The sequence below is a fragment of the Carlito syrichta genome, unplaced genomic scaffold (genome assembly GCF_000164805.1).
Source record: "Carlito syrichta isolate Samal-C Ts95f unplaced genomic scaffold, Tarsius_syrichta-2.0.1 Scaffold131022, whole genome shotgun sequence".
NCBI lineage: Eukaryota > Metazoa > Chordata > Mammalia > Primates > Tarsiidae > Carlito > Carlito syrichta.
The window spans coordinates 30,429-49,643 of NW_007075118.1; the positions used below are offsets into that span (position 1 = coordinate 30,429).

Consider the following 19,215-nt stretch of genomic DNA (forward strand, 5'->3'; position numbering starts at 1 on the left):
AAGGATGCTCCCTGCCTGGCAGCCCCTCGGATCCCTGTGTGATGTCCATGAGGCACCTACTCCCTCTGGGGTGCCTGACTCTATTATAATGGCATCTGTGCCCTTTCTTCTGTTTATTTGGTGTATATGAGGCACAGTAATTTTCTTGGAAGTAGATGCTATTATTTTCTATTACCGTCTCCATCTTAAGGTAAGAAAGCTGAGTGGAGATAGAAAAATCGAAACATTTGGCCAGGTCTTTCCAGGAGCTTAAAATTGACGATTTGAGCTAGATACATTTCCGAAAAAAACATGGGAAGTCGTAGTTTTTTCTTGTAAATATGCTTTCCTTCAGATATTCAAAAGTCACTACACAATCAATTTTCCAAAACCTCTGCTTTCTTCAGGTCATTGCAACCCATGCTAAGCTAAGCTAACCAAACCTACCGTTGGTCAAGTATCAACAAGTGCTAAACAGTCACAGAGACCCATCTTCATGGAGGTCATCAGTAAACCAATGATCTGGACAGCAATTTATCTGTCCAGAAACATATATCTATTATTTCAAGCTAACTCCTAGCAATCTAGATCTTACAAATGAGTCTGATTCATCAATCTCATCTTTATTGCTCTTAAGTTTTTATGAGAAAAATATCAAACATATTCAAAAAACAGGGTATAGAATGATTAATAATAGAAAGGGTAAAATGAACCCCACTCATCCTTAATACTTACCATGAAATAGCCAATCTTCTTTCATCTATTCCCTACCTCTCCCCTGTCCCTGATTATTTTAAAGTAATTCCCTCACATCATTTCATCTTAGCATCCACTACTGACCTCCTCAAGGGCTGCGTTACCAGTTCAGAGCATGGTACACACCGCTGATAGCACCAGCCTCTAACCAGGCCCCTCACAAACCACAGGCCCTGACTGTGATGTGTGGTATCCAGGTAAGACACGAGTGCTAGCCTTATTGAGGTAAATAAGAACTAGTTAACTAAGTTTAAAACTCTGTTAAATGAGGAAAGCTACCAGAATTTCTGTTCCCTTATTTTTCTTTCTTCTCACAAATAACATTTACTTTTAGGCATAATTTTCTTATTTTTCATAAGTTTTCAATCATTACATAAATACTTCACTATTAAAAATCTGATTTGAAATTCCTTTTCTGACAGAAACATGAAGAAAATTTTAGAAAGAAATATGAACATTAGCAAAAATCATTGTTTTTTTAACCCCTGTAGTAACAGGGTCTAATAAACCTTGATTTAACTGGCAGATTAAAAGAAATGAACTCTAAATACTCTTCAATAAATTTCAATAAATTTCACATAGATGAGTAGGAGAAATTTGGCAAGCAAAAATAACATGTGATATTTGAAAAGAAGAAAGTTGAAAGGGAAATGGGCCTGAAATAGTTATAACCCTTACCTGGTTGCTGCCTAGACTGTATGACGGAATGAGATCTTGTCGGCTTCCAGACAACTGAAGAAGCAAGCAAGAACATAAATACATGGTCCAGGAAATACAAGGCTTTGACCACCTAGTCAACTGAATGCCAAAATCTGACGGCAGCAAGGGAGATATCGAGATCAAGGCTGCACACTAGTCTAAAGACATTGAACTGGCTACCACCAGTCTCCAGGTGGGAAGTTTACATGAGATCTGGACTTTCAGGTCACACTGAGGCCACAACTGGCTAGAACTGAGTGAGAGAGATGTCACTTGTTGGTCCTGTTCTTTGAAGGACACAGGCTACCAGCTATCGCACCACGGCCTGAGCTGATTCCTTTCTCTGGGTATCGTAGCAACTACAGACTCACCAACTATTTATTTCAAGCAAGTGGAGCCCAAACAGCAAATTTCTGCATGTATCAGTATATTTTAATATATCATTTTCTGAAGGAATGAGAAGCGATGTGCCTTGAGTGAAAGTGGTATTCCTGACTGTCCAAGGATGGCCCGATCGCCCTGTCTGAGGTCGCTAGTGGCGTCACTCAGCGGTCGCTGTGGGGCCACGTGGCTCCCTGGCGTGAAACCCCTCCTATCGCTCACTCTTCTTTCTCAAACGTTACCCCAAGGCCGGCTGCCCTTTCTCGTGATGCCTGCACTGTGGCTGTTCTTGCTGTAAAATCAAAACAAAAGGGTCATATTTTTCATACCTACCTCTTTATAAAAATGAGGAGAGGCACAGTTAAGTCAAGGGGCCATGAGCACATTTCTTTGTGAGAAATTACTGCCATGTTCAATATGCACATAAATTATGTGGGTTTTTTAAAAAATAGACTTTAGGCACTGTTATTAAACAACCTAACCCGTTTTACTCATTGACACCACCCTGAACAGCCTGTGAACAACTGGTTTGTGAACTTAGTCCAGGCTCCTTTCCAATTTAAAAATAATTAACTTAAAACCAGAAAATGGGCCAGGCTCGGTGGTGGCTCAGCCTATAATCCCAGCGCTTTGGGAGGCCGAGGTGAGTGGATTGCCTGAGCCCATGGGTTTGAGACCCACCTGGGCAACTTGGTGAGACCTCATCTCTACAATAAATAAAAAAAAAATTAGCCGGGCACGGTAGCGTGTGCCTGTAGTTCCAGCTCCTTGGAAGGCTGAGGCGGAAGGATCGCTGGAGCCCCGCAGGTCAAGGCTGCGGTGGCCGGGAGAGGCCACTGCACTCCAGTCTGCTCAAAAAAACAAAACAAAACAGAAATTGTCCTGGCTTGCCCTAGGCACTTGACTCGTTTTGGTTTAGTCCTATAAACATCCACTGAACATCCCAGTCTATGCTAGGGGCACTGATGACTGGAAGACAAGCGAGAAACAGCTACATCTCCTGTAACATAAGTAGGTGCAACAGGGACACAGACAAGGGGCAGTGAGAAGGGAAGGAAGGGGCCTGGGATACGAGACTGGAAGAGTGGAGAGGAGTTATCCATGTAGAGAGGGGAGAAAGGAGTCCCCAGGTAGAACACAGAACGGGATTCCAAGCGCTCACCCTGTTCACATTTGGAGAGCTAATACTCCGCCTGTTCAACTTCCCTTTTCCTGTTAACTGTTCCTTCACTGCAACTTCCTGTGAATCAGAAAACATACAGAGGAAAAAGACAAGTAAGAGACACGCCACAAAAGCAGTACAACCCAAAGCAGGCTTGCACCTACCATCTGTACACAGACATTCCTAGTTATTCAAATGACGGCTGTGACTTCACATGACAGAATGACCCCATTACAACCACTCTGGGTTATTCAAGTTCATCATCGTAAACTCTTCAAAGGTTTAGATACAACAATTCTGTGAATTACACACAAACACAGACTCAGGTTGGGGCAACTCCACTGCTACTGCTCCACTCATGCGATTGGCTGACCTGGCGCAGACGATCTAAGGTGAGGAGGTTCTCCACAGCCAGCACGCTCCTGAGGTACTTTTCAATGTAAGCCTCCGAGTCAGCAGAAGCTGGGTTTTCAACGTTTGCTGCCATCCTTGCTAATGCTTCCCGTTCCTCTACTCCCTGGGCATCCTAAGGAGAAGAAAGTTGTAAGTTAAAATTAAGTTTGTTGCCAGAGAGAACATCATAAAAGCTTCTTGATCCATGTGCAGACAAACACACGCACACACACAGTTCTGAACTAACAAACAGAATATATTCCAAAATTCCATTTTAAAGTCAGCTGGCCTCAGTCCTCAACTCTGGAATGGCAGGAGCCAAGCCTCAGAGCCACCGAGGAAGAGAGGTTATCTTAAATTCTCATGGAGCTTTCTGCAACAGCCATCCCTGCTCCTCTGACACGAGCCAGTCATGCACACAACAGGATATTCACAAGTCAGAACAGGACTTTATTAATGTATTTAATTATTTCAAGCAAAGTGGGTTCATAACAAATTACTCTTCTCAGGGAAAATCAGATACTTTATTTCCTAGTGAATTTTTTACAATAATGTCAAAAAACTTCTTACAATAAGTGTACATACCTATGCCACTACATCTTATATGCCATCAACTATAAGACAAAACATTTTATATAACTAAGAGAAAAAGGACCCTGCCAATTAATTTTAATATATCATCAATTATAAGATACATTCTAACTTCTAAAATATCTTTAAAATTTTAAATGAGTCTTAGAACAGATAAAGTATGGGAGGACTTGTGAGATGACTCAAGCTGACAAAAACTTGTCTCCTACAGCAAATCATTTAAGCCTCACAATACCATGAAAAGGGGGAATCACCCTCATTTCCTAGATGACAAAAGAGGAAGATCACATCATCAGCAAAGGAGGCAGGACTGAACTGAGGCTTCCCATGGCTGGTATTCTTTCACAGAATACTTTTAGTGTCTGAAGGGAACACACATTGTCCTGATTTTGTAAGGAGAGAGAAACAAACTGTCTCTTGCTGCTCTCTGGCCTAGGACCACTTCTTTTTGCCACAGTGCCCTAATGGTTTCTGTAACATAAAAAGAACTTTTGGGAGCTTTTTAAGATGGAACTAGCTTATTAAGGGATTTTTTTATTTTATATCTGTCTTTCTAATAAGTTTTATATTTCTTTAAAAAAAATTTTTTTGTTTTAAAGATGTGGAGTACAATTCAGGGTTAGGTATACAAATGTTCATTATGCAGATACCCTTGTTAATGAGATGCATCCCCTTTCCCCAGGCAGATTTCCACTATTGCCAATCCTACCCCCCCAGCAGTTTCCCACTACTACCAATCATTCTCTTATAGTATTACAGTATCAAGGTCCACTTATGAGTGAGAGCATATGATACTCAGTTCTTTGTTTCTGTGAAAGATTACTCAGTATTAGAGTTCATTTTTCCTTTATCATCAGGATTTTATCATGTCAGGTTTGCCAACTTAGATGTTTGACTAATTATTAAAGCTCAATCATATGAGGTTATGTTTATCTTCAAGTTAAACCCTCATATTTCTTCCTTTTAAAACTGTATCACCTGGAGAATAAAGGCATTTTTGAAAGGATAAGAAAACAGCAAGTGGGAGAGAAGGAGAGAGGGGGGAAATGGAAAGACAAAGACAGTTCACTATAGCCATCACTGTTTCTCAACTATATTCTAGCCATTTATATAGAGTTAAGATCTGGAACAACTAGAGAACACGTAAGATGCAGCAAATCCTTATGAGTACCCCACAACTTGCAACTAAAAATAAAGTGCAAAAAAATAAAAAGACGTTAAAAAACAGATTCGATTCAGAATAAATAGTAAGTCTATACTTGTTTTAAATCTTACAAATGACTGAATGAGGCACACAGAGTAATCTATTACAGGCCCAAGATTTTGCAGTTATGCTAACTCTGCAAACAGGCTTAGTTTTTAAACATTCAGCAGCCTCCCAATTAAACAGGAAAATGGCTATATTTACTATGTAAGTCTAACACGTTGACAACCCAGTAAAGGACTAGTTACTATTTGACATTCTTTGAGAGGAAAAAGCATTTTGCAGTACAAGCTGTCTAAAACAAAACCTAAGGTCTGTGTGATCTATTATTTTCTTTTTCAAAAGCTGATCTCTGAATCAAAACATACATTGTCCACCTCGTGTTCAAATGTGAACCAACTCAATGGACAAACCCTAAGCCCCGAAATGAAGAGGCCAGGTGCTGGTGCTGCTTGTGTGGTGAGGAAGGTTGTCCCCCCACGTCTCACACCCCCACCCTCCACTTGCTGGGAAGTGAAGTCTCTACCTGCTCACCCACCCTCTGCTCTTTGACAGTGAGTGTGGAGAAGAAGTTTCTTTCTCTTTTTCAGAGTCTTTTCCTCGGGACCCTTGCGTCTTCTCCCTGCACGGGACACCTCCATCCCCCAGCTGTGCCAGTGCCTGAGTGGATAAGTCTAATTCAGGAATCACATCCTAGGACGCATGGACAAAGTGCAACTCCCAGCAAGCTTCTATCAGGGACCGTTGCAAGTTCTGCTTGTCTGAATTCTCTTAATATCTCAGTTAATTCAGAAAGAGAAATGATAACGGTAGCAATAAAATAATAATCACGGTAACAATCATAGCAGTAATTACAACTTGGTTGGCATGTGCACAATTTCTGCACCTTCTCTCATCTAAACAGCCCTGTGTGAAAGGCGTTACTATCCCCATTGAAGAATGAAAAGATTTGGGCCCAGAAAAATCTGCCCAAATTCACGTGGCTCGTAAGTGACAGAAGCAAGATTTCTGCTTGGCTCCAGGATCAAACTCGAAGCTCTGTGTGTGCTATGTTGCGCTCCTTGGTGGGTCACACTATCATTCTCTTCTGTCTTCTACGAGTAAAAAGGTGTTGGTTTGCTTTTCAAACACAAGTTCTTCAACAAAATACTAAAACTACAACTTTTAAAGCTAGAAGTACAGTTTACAATGAATTAAGATTAGGAAATCCCCCTAAAAATCTGTAGCATTTCCCTAAATATATATTTTCAATTTGTACATATTTCATGGGTAGGTGACTTTTCAGGGAGTTAGCTCTTTCTAAGTGCTCATTTTTAGTAAATTCAAGTGGCTTATGATCCTTCACCTCTGGAATATTGGAGACAATTTCAAAAGTCACTCCACAGCCAGGAATAGAACTTCGATGAGACATCTTTTTTAGGAGACTCTGAGCAAAACCCTAGAGAAAAACAAAACAGAAGAGATGGTTTTCCACCTCAAAAACTGGGTTTATGTAAATAAGAAGAAAGCGTAAAGGATACTATGTTCATTCTGACCAAAAGAAAATAGAACACACCTCCAGCATAAACAAGTGAACTCCAAATTGCCAAATACGGTTTCCCCGCCCTCTTTCAAGTGCACACAACCAATTTATCAGACACCCGCAGTTTGTGACAGGCCCTACTCTCAACACAGGAAAAGTACAGACTGTAAGTCTGGAAACTGGCGCTAGGTGCCTGGATAAACTCTGCATAAATGCTACAGAAACAAGCCTGTTGACTTCCACACGATAAAATGACCTTCGAACTAAGATGGAGCAAGGACTGGTGATGCTGACATTTTTCTCCCCAGTACGATGGACATTTTGTACCATGAATATTGACAAGTTCAGGCATTAAATTCTTGACCAAAGCAGGATCGTTATGAGGAATGATTTAAGAGTGCACGGTCATTGTTTATGCTGACTGCGCTCTTTGCAGTTAGGAATTGAACTGTTGAATTAATGCATAGATGACTCATTGGAAGATGCTGCTGAGACGGAACACCCTGCAGAGGTTGAAAAGAGCAGGGATGAGGGTGGAATACCATTGCTGAATAAGGCCAGGAAAGAACACCACACAGGTACTGAGCCTTTCCCCTGTGAAAGGGAAGATAGAAACCTGTGAAACTCCCAAGACAACAGGAAAATCAAGCTATTTGATTTTTAGACATACATAATTTCACAAACTTACCTAAGAATAATTTATTTTATATTTAATGATCTTCAGTTAATTCTTAAAAATATGTTGGCACCTCAGAGTGCAAAGAGGCCATTCACTTCAACCCATCCCTTCTCTCCCTTGACCTTGGCCTTGCAGTGCTGAGCCAAGGCTGATTACCCAGTCAAGGTAAAGTTATAGATTTTCTCATGGCTGGCGAAGGGAGGCATGGATGACGTTGTGGTTGTACTTTTTTGTCTTCCATTTGTACGGAATTAATGGCTCAGATTACATGTATTTGGGTCATGGGAAGGCCCTGTTCTGGCTATACAAAAGTAATTTTTAGGAACAAAATATCTGAAATTGAGAGAGAAAATGGCATGCCTTAAAATACTTCCAAATCATTTCAACCAGGAAAAAAATGGGGCAACTCACTGTCCCTATAATCAAAACAAAACAAAAAAAAAACACAGTGACTCCACCATGTCCCCTTTCTGTTGAGGACTCTATGGGCTGGCGGCTGTGCCAGGTCAGTCTCAGGGTCTGGCACCCAGAATGTCTAAATCTGAAATGGAAAACCACTTTTCAAAAATGCTCCCCAAGAACAGTGTGTCTTTTTCAATCCCTTACAGACTTACGAGAAAAGGGAGACAGAGAGCGTGAATGGGAGACACACCATATATATCTATAACTGACCCCATGACCTGGATTTTATTGATGTTGGATTGCCAAGCTAAAGAGCTGCAATTTTAACAGCATTACCACCAGACTTCATTTCAAAGATGGATATCGGTGTGACATTTAGAACTAAAGATTAATTTTTAGGGGTGGAGATTACATCTGGGAGTCTGTCAACCATGCCTGTGCTCTTTTAAATGAAAAGATTTTCATCTGTACTGGTTTTAGTCTGTGTGTTGAGAATGACTCAAAAAAGGGAGAGAAGACAAAAGGGATTCCCAGACTCAGTCTCCCAAATCTGTATATTTGCAAAACCAGTAACAGAAAGAATTTAAATTCCTACCTGGAAGAGTTCCGCTACACCCCTTCATGTGGCATGGGGTCCCACATCATCCCGCCGGAGCGAGGTTGAGAGCCACGATCGTACAAACACAGCACCCTATCACACCGCACTCTGCACTGTTCTGAGCCTGCCCCACCCGCCCTTCCTCACTCTCTCTGCACATGTAGGCCCTCCTCTCCATGGAAAAGTTAGCTGCTCCTCCCCTGCCTGGCCAGTGCCCCTCCTCTGTAAAGTGTCAGCCTCCTCTCTGAAGCCTTCCCTGACTTCCTCAGCCTGGATTCCCCTTTTCTCACCTGCGACCTCACCACAAGGGAGGAGCAGCTGCACGAGGATGCTCATCCCCATACAGAGCGCTTGTCTGTCGGTGTACGCAATCTTTATATTGCAAACACACTTGGCCTTTTAAGGACACAAGGTCGCAGTAGGCTGCACTGGCTGTGTGCGCACTTTCGGGTTCAGCAATCCTCCCACCTCAGCCTCTCAAGTAGCTGGGACAGCAGGCATGTGTCACACCCCTGGGCTTGTAAAGTCTTGCTCCTATTTTTATCCCAAGACCAAACATGTGAATTAAAGACTGCAAGGGAAAACGGTCTGGAAAGAGAAGGGTAAGCAGCCCTGTGCTAATAAACTCTCAGCTGATCTGGCAGGGAACCTCCTCATCTTTCAGGCCACAGATGAAGAGGCAACAACAAAACCACTGAACTTGCCCTTGACAGGGCTGTGTGGCACCCAAAAGAAAGACTGTAATTTGTGACTCTACCATGAGAAAGAGTCAGTAGAACAATTGTAATACTGTCTAGGAGGAAGCGACGCAACTGGGGCCTGAAGCAAGCACAGTTACAGGACAGCAGCAGTGCCCTGGCAAAGAAAAGCTCAGAGCTTCCCAGAGCCTCCTTGAACAGAAGGCCCAAGCAATCATTCCACAGCCCTGCCCTCATGTCAGACCTGAGGTTCATATCATTTGTCCCACTGGAGTTACCTGCCGGCCATGAACGTTGACACAGATTCTTTTGCGTAACACCAACTGCATGTCGGCGGGATGGCTGAGTTGGACCGTCACGCGCACGATCAGAAACACGCGCTCATCCGCGGGCGTGCCCTTACTCAGCTGAGGACAGCTGTGGACTGCAGAGTCCCAGGAGGCTTCTGCTTTCGCCTAGAGAGAAGAGAAAGAAAACAAGTTTCCCTCTTCTCCAAAAAACGAAAACTCCCTCAAGGAAACGACCTTGACTCAGGCTGAAGGGGTACATTCCAGTCCATGAGCAGAGTTCTACGAGAACTGCCTTGAAAAGATGATGGAACATGAGGGTGTAGCCTCAGTCACCTTCGTCTGAAAAGTACAGAGATTGATGTTCTTAGCTGGCTTGCTTTTTTTAATATATATCTTTTAAATGCTCAAGAAAAGTTGGAAAAATTCAGAACAGTGATCTCCTGTGTGCCTTTCATTGAGATTTACCAACTGTTGATGTGGCCACTTCCACTTCTCTCTCACACTGCACACACACACACCCATACACACACATTTTTACTTTTGTTGAATCACTTTCCAGTAAGTTGCATATCATATTCAGAAAATTTAAGAATATAATACTGTTATTTAATATAGAATTCACTTTCAAATTTTTCACTTTTCCCAGACTAGATCACGTTGTCATGTCTCTCTAGTCTACTTTAATCTGGAATAGGTCCTCAGTCTTAGTCATGCTTGACACTGGCAAACTAGAAGGGTGCAAGTTCACTGTTCGACAGTACATACAGCAATTAGGTGTTTCTGATTGTTTCCTCACTAATAGATTCAAGTTTTGCATCTAATTAAGGATACCACTATGCTATGACATGACCTCAAAGCCTCACATACCAGCTTTCTTCCTAAGAATATTTTATAATTTTTAAAACACACTCAAAATTAGAGAATAAACCCCCATGATATACTCATTGCTCAGATTCAACCATTAAAACTAAAATTTCACCCCCACTGCCTTCATCGCTTCTTTTATTCGTTTTAAAGAAGTCTTGAAAAAGAATTTCAAAGCAAAACCCAAATCTGTACTATTTCACCTCCACTCCACGCACTTCAGGACATCTTCCCCAGCACTCACTGGCTGAGGCACAGAGCACCAAGATCCTGAGTATGTACCTCGGCTGTTCATACTAACTCAGCAGGAGTTACCAGAAAAGGAAGCAAAAAGGTAAAGGGGCATTATCTGATGCTCACGTTCCATTCTTTCTGGAAGTCATCATGAGGAGTTTTCATTTATATATTTTGAGAAATGCACGTGCTGAAATGATTCCCTGGCTGATTGTTTCAAAGGGCTCAAGGAAAAGCTAAGAAAACCACTTTTTATCTGAGCTTCCCAGGTTATGCTTCCCTTACCTCTCCATCATGCTGTTTCACAATCTGCAGTTCAAAGAACTCTTCTTCTTCTTCCCCTGTTAGAGTCGCATCCCATCCACCAGCTTCTGGGTCGTCAAGATTATCCTGAGAGCTGAAATCATCAGCTAAAAGCAAAGACATTCCATTAAATACCGAGATATCAAACGATAACCCTGATCGGCTAAATTTCAGTGTGCGTATTAAAATTACTCTCCTTCACATTTCAGTCTGCTTTTTGGTCTAAAACCTTACATGACATTGAGGATGACCAGTTAAAAGCTCACAGATCTTAGAGACAGAAAGTGCCTCAAGAAATTCTCTCTAGCCAGGCGTGGTGGCTCACACCTATAATCCCAACACTTTGGGAGTCAGAGGCTAAAAGATTGCTTGAGCCCAGGAGTTCAAGACCAGCCTGGGCAATATACAAGACCCTGTCTCTACAAAAAATAAGCCAGGTATGGTGGCACACTTCTATAGTCCCAGCTACTCAGGAGGCTGTGGTGGGAGGATCACTTGAGCTCAGGGAGTCGAGGTTGCAGTGAGCCAGGATCATGCCACTGCTCGCCAGCCTGGGCAACCCTGTTTCCCAAAATATAGTAATAGTAATCATCTCATCCAATCTGCTACCTTTATGCCTTATTTTGCAAGGAAGGTAAGTGAAGCCAAGATACCCAAGAGGTTATCCGGTGTCAGCTGATAAATGTCCATGACAGGATTACAATCCAAATTCCCTACTTGTTAGAGCACTAAAGCAATAAGAAGCAAAAATGATTCCAACTATCTGACAGGCAAGTTCAACAGAAAAACCAACTGGCTCCATGAGCTGGTAACGGAAGGGAGGCGCCATGGCCCTAGGGTTACTCAGCTCCAAGCCTGTTCCTCCAGCTCCCACCCAACTTAGGCTTGTGAGGAGGAGTCCAAAGTCCCTTTTCTCGTAAGTAGGCATGGGGGACTGAGAATTGTACAATGCTGGCTAAAATCCTAATCATCTTTTCGAATACCCAGACCAACAGATCTTCCTTAAGCTGATTTTTTTCTACTTTCTTCAGAAGAAGTGCCAGAAGAGTGCACCCTCCTCCCCACAACTCACACATGAGCACTTCATGCATCTAGGAAGTACAGAAGGACAGACCAGAGTCACTCTCAGTCCTCAAGGTCAAGACACAAAAGTAAGGTAAGATAGGATCTGGAGGCAATACATTAAAAAAACAAAGAACTCCCAACCCATCAGGTAGACAGACAGCAGTTGTCAGTGGCTCAGCATTATTCTCTAATTCTACATCTATAAAAGTCTTCCATATAAATAAATGAAGTGGCACAAAATACTAAATACTTCAGATCGTATAGCTCACTGTCAGCTCGGTGGAAGAAAACCACTGAGGACACCCGAGTTTGTCTGTCTAGGAGAGTTTCTTCTGCAGATGTTTTAGGAATTTAACTTATTTAACTCTGACTGTTAACTTATTTGTAGCTCCTTAATACCTTTCCATTTGTTTTCCCTCCTACAGGCAGGATATACGTAAAATGTATCCAGACCCAAAATACCTGACATGGGGGCAGGAAGCAGAAGAAAAATGAGTTTTCTTGTCTCTTTAAATAAGCATTGCAAGGTGAGTGGCACAAGAACTCACAGGAAAAAGTGAAAGCTGAGAAAATATCACAAAGAGAAAACATGCTCGGTAAGGATTGTTAGTCACTAGTCCTTTCCAGAGCGAGGTCCTTCCCTAAGAATTAAAGAAGAAAATAAAGAAGCAGCTGCTCACAATGGCTCATGCCTGCGATCCCAGCACTTTGGGAGGCTGAAGTGGGAGGACTGCTTGGGCCCAGGAGGCCGAGATCAGCCTGGGCAACACAGCATGACCTATCTCTGCAAAACTGAAAAACACTAGCTGGTAGGGGCAGCATACTCACAGTCCCAGATACTCAGGAGGCTGAGGCAGAAGAAGTGTCTGACCTAGGAGAGTGAAGCTGTGGTGAGCTGTGATTGTGACACTGTAGTCCAGCCTGGGTGACAGAATAAGAGCAGAAAAGAAAGAAAAGAAGGGAAGAGAAAAGGAAGAAGAGATGCAAAACACACTACCACCGCCCTAACATGTTGGGAGAACAAGGCGTACACACAGCATTTGTGGGCTGCAGCAGCGAAACGTGAGAAAGCTTCACCCTGAAGCACACCAATTACTGTTATAAAAATATGGCTTTCAAGAACACCTCAGTCTCTGTCAAGAGCCAGAGTACATGGACCCACGTAAAACTGGCTCTAACCTTAGGATGGCGGTTTTTGCCTAACAACACATTGAGTTAGAATCTGGGTGTTGCGTGGGCACAAATCTGTCAGAGTAAAGCCTTCAGAAAACATCTCCTAACTTACCGTTTAAGTCAAGGAATATAACAGGAATGTGGGTTTCCATCCCAGGCACTGGGGTCCTAAAACGTGAAGAATAAATAGCATCTTAAATCAAGTAGACTTTCTCAGCCATGCACTTCAGGGCACAGCGTTGATACACATTCAGAGCTGTTACAGGACAAAGCAATGATAAACCTGGGGTTGGTTTTACTACAATCCAACATCAGAGATGCTACAAAGACTTAACTGCAGCTTCTGCTTCATATGCTCTGAGGCTTGAACTAAGTCTTCTAAGACACACATAGCTGCTTATAGTGAAGTTCCCTTATTCAAACCTATTTTCTTATAAAATGATATACTTAAGGGTTCCCTCTGGCTTCATTTACTATTTTTAATTTCTATAAAGGAGCACAGAACATTTGCTGACAGGACAGATTAAGCCAGCACCAAAACCAAAAACGCGTGGAGATGCAATTTTCTTATGACTGAACAGTCTTTTAAGAGAATGACCCAAGTAATTAACATATTAACTGTTTTTTTTAATGCTAAGTGCAATGGTACTAAATATTGATTTAGGTTCTCAGAAATCTTAATGACTTTGGCCAATAACAATATTATTAAATAAAACAGTTTTAGGCCATGGTTCTTCAACTCGTGAAAATAATTTAACAGGTCCTTGAATTCAAACTTCTTCCTGGCCAGGTTCGGTGACTCAGCCTGTAATCCCAGCTCTTTGGGAGGCCAAGGTAGGCGGATTGCCTGAGCCCGCGGGTTCGAGACCCGCCTGGGCAACTTGGCGAGACCTGATCTCTACAATAAATTAAAAAAAAATAAAATTAGCTGGGCGTGGTAGCGTGCGCCTGTAGTTCCAACTACTTGGAAGGCTGAGGTGGAAGGATTGCCGGAGCCCAACAGGTCGGAGCTGCAGTGGTCGGGAGCGGCCACTGCACTCCAGTTTGAGTGACAGAGTGAGACTCGAACTCAAAAAAAAAAATAAACAAATAAAATAAAACAAACTTTTTCCCCCATGAGGTTATGACCTTCCATTAATTGCAGCACACGCACCATTCAGACTGAAAGCAGGTGGCTTGGGGAGCGTTCAGAACATCTCAAGACACATTAGAGAACACTTACCATTCTGCGGGGGCCCCTGGAATCCCACTACCAGCAGAAGGGACCATCACTGCATTCCTCTCCTCAGTTAGGGTCAGCCGCATCTCTAGAAGTTGTGCTTCGCGGTCAGCATCATCCTCTGTTTTATCTAGAACATCGGGAACGAGGATTCAGTTAATACAGAAATCTCATTTGCTATTTATACTTTAGTCCTGACTGAAGCCTGGATTTGTCTATATTTTGGTTATTAGTTGATAAATGCTCGTTGGTGATTAAAAAAAGATAAACCCACAGAGGCCATCTTTAGTTTATGATGTACCCTCAGAAGAACAGGACAGGGTGACTGGCCCAGAGGCCGATAACTCCAGCATTTTGGACAACAAATGTCAGCACCTTCCTTGAAGCTGTTTTTGAGGGATGAAGTTTGCTTTGCATGCTGTCTTTTCTCTCTTTGTTGGGGCCGGAGGGGATGGGAGGGCTATGCCAAGACACCATTACAACGGGATAAAGAATATGACACTAACAAGAAGTAACAGTCATATACTCTTGCCATGCCCGTTACTTACTTGTTCCTTTGGCTCTTGATTATGTGGCTATAAATGGGGATTCGTGAATTATGCACTGATTTGGAAGGGCGGGAAATATTTAATTTGCTTTTCCTACCATGTTTACTGACAAGCTTTTGCAGTTGTTGATCCAAGTACTCCTGACGCTTTGTTAATGCATTTAGCCATTTTCTACGAAGTCTCTCTAAATCCCGATCCTGAAAGAAAACAAGGGAAATCATATTCAATATAACATCAAGACACAATATCTCAAACCAATGCTCTAGCTTACCTTACTCTAATACACTTCAAAAATATCAGGTTTTTTACAATAATTTCTCTGTTACCTACAGCAGTGGACTTCAGGATAGCTGATAATTCAGAAGAGCTACCCCCAGAATTTAAAGAAGTATTTTCTAGAGTAGGACTATTTCTGAAAGGCCATTCTCTGGCATCCAGAACCAATTTTATTTCAGATGGCTCAGAGGCAGAACCCCAAGCACATGGAACAAAAATCCTCCAAAAAGTCTCTGCTGCATAAAAATCACAAGGAGTAATCAATAATCTTCAAATGCGTCTACCTTAGAACAATTAGATGTCGTAACCACTGCCTTCCACATGTTTCCCTAGGCTATTGAAGGCAACAGCATGTAAATGCTTTTCTTCCTTGTTTGGGGGCGTTTTGCGGGGTGAGCGGGGGAAGGAGAGGGGACAGGGTAGTCGCCAACAGAATAACAACTCTGCCAGTCAACACCTGCACGCACACCAATCTTAGCTCATTTTCTTTTCTAATACGGTTACAAGACTGGGTAGGTTAGTGGAATGCTGCAGATACTGTGTGTCTGGACTTTACTAGGGCACTTAACCAAATAGCCTATGACATTCTTGTGGACAAGATGGAGAAATGTGCATTGTATCTATGTGAGAGAAACCACAGAGGATTCAAATATCACATCCAAAGAACAGTGATTAATGTCAGTACAAAAGAAGTCTCCATTGTGCCAATGGAGTCTGTATTTAACCCTATCTGATACAATGTTTTTATCAGTGACTTATAGGAAGGCAGACGATTCTATCAAATTAGGATGATACAAAACCAGGAGAGTGACTACACAGGATGACATAATCAGGCTCCAGAGAGCTCTGACAGTCCTAAACAATGACTAACAAGATGAAACTTCACAGACATAAACAAAATCTTGCAGGAGGTTAGGGAAAAAAAAGAAAAAAATATTTAAAATGGCAAACCCTGTATGATTCCAGGAAGTGGAATAGAAGATCTGGCTTAAAGTATACAAATTATCCAGAGCTTGACTGAAGCTCAGAATGAGACAACTGTAATGGGGCAATGGGTGGGTGACTCCACTCAAGGAGAGAAAAAGTCTAAGGAAGAAGATAGGGAAAAATGGACCTTCAGGGAACCTGGCTGGGGAGGTTTGGAAAAGGATGGCAGCCAGGTGCAATGGCTCATGCCTGTAATCTTGGCACTTTGGGAGGAGGAGGAAAGGGGATTGCCTGAGTTCAGGGGTTTGAGATCAGCCTGGGCATATCGTTTCCATGATAAATCAGGAAATTAGCCACTCGTGCTGATATGTACCTATAGTTCTGGAAGGCTGAGGCAGAAGGATAGCCTGAGCCCAGCAAGTCGATGCTGTGGTGGCCCTGAGCATGTGACTGCACTCCAGCCTGGGTGACAGAGTGAGACCCCAACTAAAAAAAAAAGAAAAAAAGAAAAAAAGGAAAACGACAACAGTTGCAAAAACTTCCTGCTCTTAACACACTTTAAGATGTATGAAACAAGCCGGGCTCGGTGACTCAGCCTGTAATCCCGCGCTTTGGGAGGCTGAGGTGAGTGGACTGCCTGAGCCCACAGGTTTGAGACCCTCTTGGGCAACTTGACGAGACCTCATCTCTACAATAAAAATCAAAAATTAGCCGGGTGTGGCAGCGCACGCCTGTAGTTCCAGCTCCTTGGAAGGCTGAGGCGGAAGGATCGCCGAAGCCCAGCAGATCGAGGCTGCAGTGGCCGGGAGCGGCAACTGCACTCCAGTCTGGGCGAAGAGTTAGACTCCAGCTCAAAAAAAAAAAAAAAAAAGATGTATGAAACAATACTCATTGTTCTCTATCCTGTTTTACTTTAAAAGAAAAAAAGCAGTATTTGAATCAAAATGAATTGTTTAGTCATTAAGTGGCAGTGTATAGCAAGATCCAGGAATGTGTAACTGTGCACTTTCATCAAGCTTATTTGATGAGGCTAATAGGTGCTAAATTACCTGGTAGCTGTCCATATCCTCCTCTTCCTCCTAAAAGAAAAAATAAGTTATGTAGACCCAAATTAATAATTATTCATCCAAGAACTGGACTGTGCTAAACAATCTGAATCTTTCCCCATAATTTATATTTCAATCCAATTAATACACTATGTCACCCCCCACCCTACCCACACCCTCACTCTGAGCTTTATAGTTCTCAGGAAGTTGGAGTAAACCTTGAGCTTCTCATGGGAAAGTGAAGAACACTCGTTTGACCTTTTCAGGAACCAGTACAATACTTTCCCTGCTGGTTTTATAGTCCCACTCACCAGGGGAAATCAAACACCTGCTGGCAAAAAGTCTTTACAAGCCAGTAGGGGGTTTCTGCAGAGGGTGGGGTGACGCTGAGGAGGTTAATCACCATCAGGCACAGCGGAATTTGTGGAGGCGGAGATGCTTTAACCCTCAGCTTGCCATATACACCAGGGCAACACTAACAACACAGTCTATTGCAGTGACTCCATGAAAATGCGATACACTTAAAAAGCAGCACCACAGGAAAACAAAGGTCTCCTGAAAGAATCGTCCACAGAAAGTAGTTTTCATACAGGCTCCAAAAGCCTCTCTGCTCTGGTTTTGTCTTTCAACAAGAATTTAACAGGTAGAGAAACTTACATGAAAGGTCTCATGAGTTTTGGGGGATCTGAGCGGTCTAACTTTTACACATCCGATGCCAACAGACAATACACATTCTTCCATCAGTGGCAAAGTCCCAGATTCCTGCACAGACTTCACTTCAACTTGAACTCGCCGGGACTGTCCCTGGATCACAGACAATTTTAAGCATCTTAAAATCATTTTTGGTTTTCAAAAATTTGGTTTAGAGAGACCTCTATAGGCTGATGTTAAGAAAAACATTTTACTTTGGAGACTATCACCAAAACCTTATAAATGTTCAACACCAAAATACAAATTCAAAAACTAATCAGGGAAAATTATTTCCTTTTTAATCAAGTTGGAAAAACACATTTTTCTTTCAATAAAAGGAAACATTAAAGAAAACATTCTAACAAAGGAAAAGCAAACAGTTGGCCAATTAGGAAAGCTTAACTTACTGATAAATAAATACAAATTAAAATTAGTGTTAATATACCTTTATTTTCATTCCTAAACTAGCAATTATCTTTTTCCCCTGCATATATATCAGAGTAACAATTATCTTTTAAAACGACAATTTTCAATATTGCCCTAGTTTTATGAAACAAGCAATTTCATACACCGTAGGTGGGAATTTAAATCGGTGCAAGCTTTTTGCAGGGCAATTTGACTTAAAAATATAAGTATCCTTTGACTCAGCAATTCAACTTTCTAGGGATCTAAGTAAATAATAATGCATATACATAAAAAAGTTAAAGCATTTTTAAAGAATAACAAAAAATCAATATAAATGTGCAATGTTGATAACTTTAAATAAACTATAGTACATGTAATGAAACACTACATAGTTACTACAACACTGCTGTAGAAAAACATAGATGGCATATTAAATCAAAGAACAGATTACTAAAGTCAGTATATACGATGTTATCATTCAGAATAGTATATGAGACTTGGTATATTTACAATGAGGAAATATTTTAAAAGAGAATCCCCAGTATTCTCAAATTACTGACTTCAAAACTTGGTTTATAAAATTTAGGAATGTAAAACAGCATTTGAAAAATGAAATTTAAATATTCAGTTTCAAGTCAATTACTCTTGCCCTCTTCCATCAGATTTTAGTTCCCAAGAGCTTTGCATGATCAGGAAAATCAACTTAGGCAATCACTGATTCTATCAAGCTACATTTGAATGGATGAGATACAGATGTCTTTTGATTTAATAATACCAAGGACTACACATCAGATAGTTTATGGGAAAAGTCCCTTAGAAAACATTTTAACAGGCTACTTAGTTTTGTCATTTCAATTAGCTACCTTTTACTTGTTTGGTTTTTCTAAGTACTTTCAGGAGTAAGGATGAGGTGTGCACTTTAAGGGAAGATTCAAAACGGGAGGGAAGAAAAGGAGGGAAAGAATCCAAGAATGGCTTGATGTGTCACAAAAAAGCCTTGCAAGGCATACTTAAATTATTAGACTGAACTTCTTGTAACTGCTGATATTTGATTATTTGTTCCTACAAAAACAACAATTTTGCCGGGCATGGTGGCTCATGCCTGTAATCC

General features: G+C 41.7%; 1 protein-coding gene across 1 annotated transcript in view; it reads right to left on the bottom strand.

The window, feature by feature from the left end:
- Positions 1-19,215, bottom strand: part of KIF13B (kinesin family member 13B) — a gene marked incomplete at its 5' end in the record, with an annotated part of 65,322 nt that overhangs the window by 26,475 nt on the left and 19,632 nt on the right. Inside the window, 11 exons of the mRNA XM_008049262.1 lie at positions 1,414-1,467; positions 2,978-3,055; positions 3,351-3,503; positions 6,511-6,603; positions 9,343-9,519; positions 10,738-10,862; positions 13,106-13,161; positions 14,216-14,342; positions 14,858-14,957; positions 17,013-17,042; positions 17,667-17,813. Coding sequence (XP_008047453.1) covers positions 1,414-1,467; positions 2,978-3,055; positions 3,351-3,503; positions 6,511-6,603; positions 9,343-9,519; positions 10,738-10,862; positions 13,106-13,161; positions 14,216-14,342; positions 14,858-14,957; positions 17,013-17,042; positions 17,667-17,813 — 1,140 coding nt within the window. The remainder of the gene's footprint in view (positions 1-1,413; positions 1,468-2,977; positions 3,056-3,350; positions 3,504-6,510; positions 6,604-9,342; positions 9,520-10,737; positions 10,863-13,105; positions 13,162-14,215; positions 14,343-14,857; positions 14,958-17,012; positions 17,043-17,666; positions 17,814-19,215) is intronic.